Source organism: Ranitomeya imitator, chromosome 1, assembly GCF_032444005.1.
Source record: "Ranitomeya imitator isolate aRanImi1 chromosome 1, aRanImi1.pri, whole genome shotgun sequence".
In the NCBI taxonomy this organism is placed as follows: domain Eukaryota; kingdom Metazoa; phylum Chordata; class Amphibia; order Anura; family Dendrobatidae; genus Ranitomeya; species Ranitomeya imitator.
This window is the reverse complement of record NC_091282.1, coordinates 575,568,363-575,577,650: the sequence shown is the minus strand read 5'-3', so window position 1 is coordinate 575,577,650 and position 9,288 is coordinate 575,568,363. Positions and strand designations below refer to the sequence as shown.

At 40.9% G+C, this 9,288-nt stretch overlaps 1 protein-coding gene across 1 annotated transcript in view; it reads right to left on the bottom strand.

The window, feature by feature from the left end:
- Nucleotides 1-228: 228 nt before the first annotated feature.
- The window catches only part of FSTL3 (follistatin like 3), a 426,956-nt gene continuing 417,896 nt past the window's right edge, over nt 229-9,288 (bottom strand). Inside the window, exon 5 of the mRNA XM_069767836.1 lies at nt 229-1,844. Coding sequence (XP_069623937.1) covers nt 1,792-1,844 — 53 coding nt within the window. The 3' untranslated portion in view covers nt 229-1,791. The remainder of the gene's footprint in view (nt 1,845-9,288) is intronic.

The window sequence follows — 9,288 nt, the reverse complement described above, 5'->3', positions numbered from 1 at the left end:
AAACAAACAATTTACATTTTACTCAAAAATATACCCATAAAGAGAAAAATCAGAGGAACTGAAAATGTTGCAGTGGTCCCTTAATTTTTGCCAGAGCTGTATATACTTTAAAGATGCTTTAAGAATTGCATTCTCAGGAAGCTTCACTAGAGGGAGAGAGCGTGGACTTGGGTGGATGTATGTTTAATTGTTTATATATAAAAATAATGTAAAATGACAGGACACAGCTTTACGTTTGAATAATTTTAATTTCATGGATAGAAAAAGAGTAAAGACACAAAGATAGAAAAATAGAAAAACAGCACTGTGGTCTCTGACCTAACAAGTTGTAGGCAAATTACACCTGAAACTGAACAATTGATACCAATTAATCAGTGAATAAAAGCCTTTTTTATTCAGTTGCAATGTACTGGCATGGTTAAGGCCATCAGTGTGAGGCTGGTTTCACATTTGCGTAGGGCAGAGCTATCGAGGGCGAGGGCTGCGTAGTTCCTCTGTTAAGCACCGCCCCTCTTCCATTCAGCTCCACCTACGTCGGCATGCGTCCTGCGTACCTATTTTTAACATTGGGTACACAGACAATGTGAATGGATGCGGATGCCTCAGCATGCGTTGTTTTGACGCTGCGCCAAACTGCGTCAAACGCAACATGTTGCATTTTGTTGCTGTCGGCACAGCATCAAAATGACGAATGCGGAGGCATCTGCATACATTCGCATGGCCTGCGTACCCAATGTTAAAGATAGGTACGCAGTATGCATGCCGACGTACAGTAGGTGGAGCTGAATGGTAGAGGTGTGGCAGTGGGCGGGGTTTAACGGAGGAACTACGCAGCCCTCTGCAGCTCTGCCCTAGGCAGATGTGAAACCAGCCTAAGCTGCCATATTCCAAAAATAAAAATCAGACTTTGTTCAGTGACAAAACAGTGACAATCTTCATTTCTATTGCTTTACCTGTTTGTTAAACGAGTTTTCCATTTTCAAGAAAATGGACTCCAGACACTTGGGGTCACGTAAAATAACAAAGCGAGATGGTACTTGCCCTCCGCGGGTCCAGCGCCTGCTGACTGATGCTACAGTAGTCTCTGAGGTTTGGCTATTTCGGCAGAGCTGCTGGGCTCATTGATTGGCTGCATCAGTGATGGGCTGTAGTCATGACATCGCCGCTGCAGACATTACACAAACATTGGAGCAGTGGCAGAGAGCTAGTAAACCTGGGGAGAATGAGTACTATCTGGCTTTGTAATTTTACACGACTGCAAGAGTTTGGGGTGCGCTTTGTTAAAAGTGGAAAACCCCTTTAGTATGTGGTTTGGCACTAGAGAAGTGTTTTCTGTGCCACTGTTAATTTCTGAAGCAGTCTTTATGTCACATAATTTACATTGTGGTATCATAGAAGACTAAATGACCACCATACGCTAAATTTCATTTTTCTTTCCTTTTAGAACCATTCAGCCTGTGTCACCATGCCACCCTGTAATAGATGGAAAGACTTCATTTGCTGCCTGAGGAACACATTTCATGCTCCTAAGAAATAGGATGCATCCACCAAAACATAGTGACAACAGATTCACAAAGTCATACTACATGACATGACATTTCCTACAAGATATCGCCTAAATATGCCAGCATTTAAAACTGAACTCTGCTATGTATACTCTCGAGTAAAGGAGCCTAGCTGAAACATATAAATAACACGTCCAGTTAATAAATATGCCTCACGGTATGTACAATATACACATGGAATGCCCGTGTGCTCGTTTTGCTGTTTTTGCGTGCCACAATTATGATCTTACACAAAGTTCTTCACTGCATCATCCAGATCCATGGAAAAATTGGATTGCACTGTAAACCAAACCAGAAAGAAGTCTTATTAATAATAGTTACCTACACTAAGGCCGGGGTCACTCTTGCATCAATTCCGGGACTCGGGACCGGAGCGGAGCATTCAGCTGCATAGAAATATTGATTGATGTGAGTTTCTCACATTACACACGCAAGTGTGACCCCGGCCTAATAGATTTTTACACATAAAATAAACAATGATGCTTACAAAATAATGACATCAAATACCACCAAATGCTCCATAAACAGCAGTAAACTATTTTGGATTAAATACGTGGAATGATTAGCCCATGCCTCTAGATCAGGGATGGGCAATTCATTTTCACAAGGGGCCACATGAGAAACTCGGACTGTTGTAGAAGGTTGAACCAATAGGCCAAACACATTATGCTTAATAGTAATGTTACTACTTTTTTAAAAAAACATTAATTATATGCTACTGTTATAAATGTTACAATAAGTTTTTATTGCAGCATATATTAGCAGTTAAAGGGGTTGTCTGGGCAAAAATTACTGATGCACTATCCTCATTCTGTTCCAGAAGCACACTTTGGGCCAGGTGAAAAGATATATGGGCCATTCAATAAGACATCTACTTATTTGCTTACCAATGACCTAGATACATTCTCAGGCAGTGGAGACTTCTCTAGTATGTGCTGGCCAGGCAGCACACCAAGGACAACACTGTGTGGTACCGTGTTAGCCAGTAGATAGAAAAATATTTAGAACTAGCTGAAGAGCCCGGCGTTGCCTGGGCATAGTAAATATCTGTGGTTAGTTATAGCACCTCACTTCTCTTATTTTCCCATCACGCCTCTCATTTTCCCAATCACATCTTTAATTTTCCCCCTCACATCTCTCATTTTCTCCCTCACTCCTCTCATTCCCCCCTAACACTTGTTATTTCAACCTCACATCTGTCATTTTCTGATCACTCCACTATTTTTCCTCACTCCTCTCATTTTGCACTCACACCTTTTCATTTTCACCTCACACCTCTCATTTTCACCTCATCACCTCAGTATATACATGTTTGTCATCTCCCTGATATATAGTATACATCTGTATGTCATCTCCTGTATATAGTATATACCTGTATGTCATCTCCCCTGTATATAGTATATACCTGCTGTGTGTCATCTCCCCTATATATAGTATATACCTGAATGTCATCTCCTTCTATATATAGTATATACCTGTATGTCATCTCCTCCTGTATATAGTATATACCTGTGTGTCATCTCCCCTGTATATAGTATATATCTGAGTGTCATCTCCTCCTGCATATAGTATATACCTGCATGTCATCTTCTATATATAGCATATACCTGTATGTCATCTCCTCCTGTATATAGTATATACCTGTGTGTCATCTCCCCTGTATATAGTATATATCTGAGTGTCATCTCCTCCTGCATATAGTATATACCTGCATGTCATCTTCTATATATAGCATATACCTGTATGTCATCTCCTCCTGTATATAGTATATACCTGTATGTCGTCTCCTCCTGTTTATATATGTACCTATATGTCATCTCCTCCTCTATATAGTATATACCTGTGTGTCATCTCTCCTGTATATAGTATATATCTGTGTGTCATCTCCCCTGTATATAGTATATACCTGTGTGTCATCTCCTCCTGTATTAGACCTCGTTCACACATTATTTGCTCAGTATTTTTACCTCAGTATTTGTAAGCTAAATTGGCAGCCTGATAAATCCCCAGCCAACAGGAAGCCCTCCCCCTGGCAGTATATATTAGCTCACACATACACATAATAGACAGGTCATGTGACTGACAGCTGCGGTATTTCCTATATGGTGCAATTGTTGTAGTTTGTCTGCTTATTAATCAGATTTTTATTTTTGAAGGATAATACCAGACTTGTGTGTTTTAGGGCGAGTTTCGTTTGTCAAGTTGTGTGTGTTGAGTTGCGTGTGGCGACATGCATGTAGCGACTTTTGTGAGATGAGTTTTGTGTAGCAACATGCGTGTAGCAACTTTTTGTGTGTCGAGTTGCATGTGACAGGTTAGTGTAGCAAGTTGTGTGCAGCAAGTTTTGCGCATGGCGAGTTTTGCGCGTTGCGAGTATTATGTGTGGTGCCTTTTGAGTATGTGCAAGTTTTGTGTGAGGCAACTTTTGCATGTGTTGCAACTTTTGTGCATGTGGCAATTTTTCCGCGTGTGCAAGTTTTGCGTGTGGCGAGTTTTTCATGAGGAGAATTTTGCACTTGTGGCGAGTTTTGCAAGAGCCTAGTTTTTGCATGTGGCGAGTTCTGCGCGTGGCGAGTTTTGAGTGGCGACTTTTGTGTTTTGACTTTTATGTGGCGAGGTTGGTGTATTTGTGGTGAAATGTGTGCTGAGGGTAATATGTGTTCAAGCACGTGGTAGTGTGTGGCGCATTTTGTGTGTGTTCATATCCCCGTGTGTGGTGAGTATCCCATGTCGAGGCCCCACCTTAGCAACTGTACGGTATATACTCTTTGGCGCCATCGCTCTCATTCTTTAAGTCCCCCTTGTTCACATCTGGCAGCTGTCAATTTGCCTCCTACACTTTTCCTTTCATTTTTTCCCATTATGTAGATAGGGGCAAAATTGTTTGGTGAATTGGAAAGCGCGGGGTTAAAATTTCGCCTCACAATATAGCCTATGACGCTCTCGGGGTCCAAAAATGTGACTGTGCAAAATTTTGTGGCTGTAGCTGCGACGCCTCCAACACTTTTCCTTTCACTTTTTTCCCCATTATGTAGATAGGGGCAAAATTGTTTGGTGAATTGGAACGCGCGGGGTTAAAATTTCACCTCACAATATAGCCTATGACGCTCTCGGGGTCCAGACATGTGACTGTGCAAAATTTTGTGGCTGTAGCTGCGACGGTACAGATGCCAATCCCGGACATACACACATACACACACACACACACACATTCAGCTTTATATAGTAGATTGAGAGTCCTCAGTGTTTGATACCATTTAATGGCTAACTGAAAAGATGGTAACAAATTGCAAGCTTTCGAGACTACACAGGTCTCTTCATCAGGCAAAGACTGAAACAAGACATATCACATAAATATGTGATTCTTCACATATCTCCCCCTCACAATGCCAGTGACCCTGTCACAATATGTACAAATAGAAAGTTCTAATTGCTATTAATTCCCTAGAAATCCCTATCAGTGACACTACCTGACAGCGGAGGTTGACACCCTAATGTTTAGCGATATGGATCCCCGATGAATGTTGGTATCCCTGAAAGCCCTGTTCAACACCTATGGAGAGGGTTCTTTACTTGGTGGATGTTACAACGGGGAGCGAAAAAAGAAAACGCATCTTCACCTTGTTTACATATGCTATTACAGTTTTTGCTCCACTAATCCTCACTCTTCTTCACTATCCCCAAACCCCAGCACCCTCTAACCTAATAATCATATCCCCTTCCCTCCCCACCTGACCTCCTCTGCTGACCTGCTCCTCAACCTCAAGAGGTAAAATTATGTTCTCCTCATGAGCATCTATGCCTCTTTTAATGCATCCCATTATTTTATTTGCCTTTGTAGCAGCTGCCTGGCACTGGCCACTAAATGTGAGTTTGTCATCCACCCATACTCCTAGGTCTTTTTCATTGACGGTTTTGCCCAGAGTTTTAGAATTAAGCACATAGTTATACATCTTTTTACTTCTACCCAAGTGCATGACCTTACATTTATCCTCATTAAAGCTCATTTGCCATTTGTCAGCCCAAGCTTCTAGCTTACATAAATATTCCTGTAATATAAAATTGTCCTCCTCTGTATTGATTACCCTGCAGAATTTAGTGTCATCTGCAAATATTGAAATTCCACTCTGTATGCTCCCTACAAGATCATAATTAAATATGCTAAAAAGAAGAGGGCCCGATACTGACCACTGTGGTGCCCCACTGCTAACCGTTTATTGGTCTAGTTTCCAATATGGGGTCACTTGTGGGGGGTTTCTACTGTTTAGGTACATTAGGGGCTCTGCAAACGCAATGTGACGCCTGCAGACCATTCCATCTAAGTCTGCATTCCAAATGGCGCTCCTTCCCTTCCGAGCTCTCCCATGCGCCCAACCGGTGGTTCCCCCCCACATATGTGGTATCAGCATACTCTGGACAAATTGGACAACAACTTTTGGGGTCCAATTTCTCCTGTTACCCTCAGGAAAATACAAAGCTAGGGGCTAAAAAATAATTTTTTGGGGAAAATTTTTTATTTTTATTTTCACGGCTCTGCGTTATAAACTGTAGTGAAACACTTGGGGGTTCAAAGTTCTCACAACACATCTAGATAAGTTCCTTGGGGGGTCTAGTTTCCAATATGGGGTCACATGTGGGGGTTTCTACTGTTTAGGTACATATGGGGCTCTGCAAACGCAATGTGATGCCTGCAGACCAATCCATCTAAGTCTGCATACCAAATGATGCTCCTTCCCTTCTGAGCTCTGCCATGCGCTCAAACGGTGGTTCCCCCCCACATATCGGGTATCAGCGTACTCAGGACAAATTGGACAACAATATTTAGGGTCCAATTTCATCTGTTACCCTTGGAAAAATACAAAACTGGTGGCTAAAAAATAATTTTTGTGGAAAAAAATATATTTTTTATTTGCGCGGCTCTGCGTTATAAACTGTAGTGAAACACTTGGGCGTTCAAAGCTCTCACATCACATCTAGATGAGTTCCTTAGGGGGTCTACTTTCCAAAATGGTGTCACTTGTGGGAGGTTTCTACTGTTTAGGTACATTAGGAGCTCTACAAACGCAATGTGACGCCTGCAGACCATTCCATCTAAGTCTGCATTCCAAATGGCGCTCCTTCCCTTCCGAGCCCTCCCATGCGCCCAAACGGTGGTCCCCCCCCACATATTGGGTATCAGCGCACTCAGGATAAATTGGACAACAACTTTTTGGGGTCCAATTTCTCCTACCTTTGGCAAAATACAAAACTGGGGGCTAAAAAATAATTTTTGTGGGAAAAATTTTTTGTTTTATTTTTACGGCTCTGCATTATAAACTTCTGTGAAGCACTTGGTGGGTGAAAGTGCTCACCACACCTCTAGATAAGTTCCTTAGTGGGTCTACTTTCCAAAATGGTGTCATTTGTGGGGGGTTTCAATGTTTAGGCACATCAGTGGCTCTCCAAACGCAACAAGGTGTCCCATCTCAATTCCTGTCAATTTTGCAGTGAAAAGTCAAACGGCGCTCCTTCGCTTCCGAGCTCTGTCATGCGCCCAAACAGTGGTTTACTCCCACATATGGGGTATCAGCGTACTCAGGACAAATTGTACAAGAAGGTTTGGGGTCCAATTTCTCCTGTTACCCTTGGTAAAATAAAACAAATTGGAGCTGATGTAAATTTTTTGTGAAAAAAAGTTAAATGTTCATTTTTATTTAAACATTCCAAAAATTCCTGTGAAACACCTGAAGGGTTAAAGAACTTCTTGAATGTGGTTTTGAGCACCTTGAGGGGTGCAGTTTTTAGAATGGTGTCACACTTGGGTATTTTCTATCATATAGACCCCTCAAAATGACTTCAAATGAGATGTGGTCCCTAAAAAAAAATGGTGTTGTAAAAATGAGAAATTGCTGGTCAACTTTTAACCCTTATAACTCCCTAACAAAAAAAAATTTTTGGTCCCAAAATTGGGCTGATGTAAAGTAGACATGTGGGAAATGTTACTTATTAAGTATTTTGTGTGTCATATCTCTGTGATTTAATTGCATAAAAATTCAAAGTTGGAAAATTGCAAAATTTTCGCCAAATTTCCGTTTTTTTCACAAATAAACGCAAGTAATATCAAAGAAATTTTACCACTATCATTAAGTACACTATGTCTCGAGAAAACATTGTCAGAATCACCGGGATCCGTTGAAGCGTTCCAGAGTTATAACCTCATAAAGGGACAGTGGTCAGAACTGTAAAAATTGGCCCTGTCCATAAAGTGCAAACCACCCTTGGGGGTAAAGGGGTTAAACCCCTGGAACACTGAGATCAAACAAGATTGCAGCGTTTCGGTGGCATAGAGAAGCATCGCGCAAGGAGGGGGCTCCCTGCGTGCTTCCATGAAGACCTCAGAACAATGCGATGTGATCGCATTGTTCCAAGGGTCCCCTCCCTGCAGGCCTCCAGATCCAATATAGCCGCGGGGTCCTTCTGGTTCCTGCAGGGAGGTGGCTTCTCAGTGCCTGCTGAGAGCACCCTCTGAGAAGCCTCCTACACTGCCTGTCAGGTCGCTGATCTGACACAGTGCTGTGCAAAGTGTCAGATCAGTGATGTGACTTTATACAGTGATGTCCCACCCTGGGACAATGTAAAAAAGTAAAAAAACACTATTATACTGTAAAAACATTTTTTTTTTAAATTCCTAAATTAAGGGAAAAAAAATTGTTCCAGTAAATACATTTCTTTATATAAATTAAAAAAACAATAAAAGTACACATATTTAGTATCACCGCATCCGTAACGACCCAACCTATAAAATTGTCTCACTAGTTAACCCCTTCAGTAAACAAAAAAAAAACAAGGTAAAAAACAATGCTTTATCATCATACCACCGAACAAAAAGTGGAATAACACACGATCAAAAAGATGGATATATATAAACATGGTACCGCTGAAAACGCCATTTTGTCCCGCTAAAAACGAGCTGCCATACAGCATCATCAGTGAAAAAAATAAAAAAGTTATAGCTCTCAAAATAAAGCGATGCAAAAAAAATATTTTTAGCATCACCACATTTTGAGAGCTATACTTTTCCATATTTTGGCTCACAGAGTCATGTGAGGTCTTGTTTTTTGCGGAACAAGTTGACGTTTGTATTGATACCATTTTCGGGCACATGATATTTTTAGATCGCTTTTTATTACAATTTTTGGAAGGCAGAATGAAAAAAAAAACAGCAATTCATTAATTTCTTTTGAGCGGGATGTTTATACCGTTCCGCGTGTCGTAAAATTGATAGAGCAGTTTTATTCTTTGGGTCAGTACGATTACAGTGATACCTCATTTATATTTTTTTATGTTTTGGCCCTTTTATATAATAAAAACTATTTTATATAAAAAATAATTGTTTTGCAATAAAAAGCGTCTTTTAGCGTGTGACAGCTGCCAAACATAAAAACCCGCTATAAATAGTGAATCAAACCCCCCTTATCACCCACTTAGTTAGGGAAAAATAATAAAATAAAAAAAGTATTTATTTGCATTTTCCTGTTAGGGTTAGAGCTAAAGTTAGGGTCAGGGTTGGGGCTCAAGTTAGGGTCGGGGCTAAAGTTAGGGTTGGGGCTAGGTTTGGATTACTTTTACTGATAGGATTAGGGTTAGGGGTGTGTCAGGATAGGGTTGGAATTAGGGTTAGGGGTGTGTTGGGGTTAGGGGTAATAATAATAATAATAATCTTTATTTTTATATAGCGCTAACA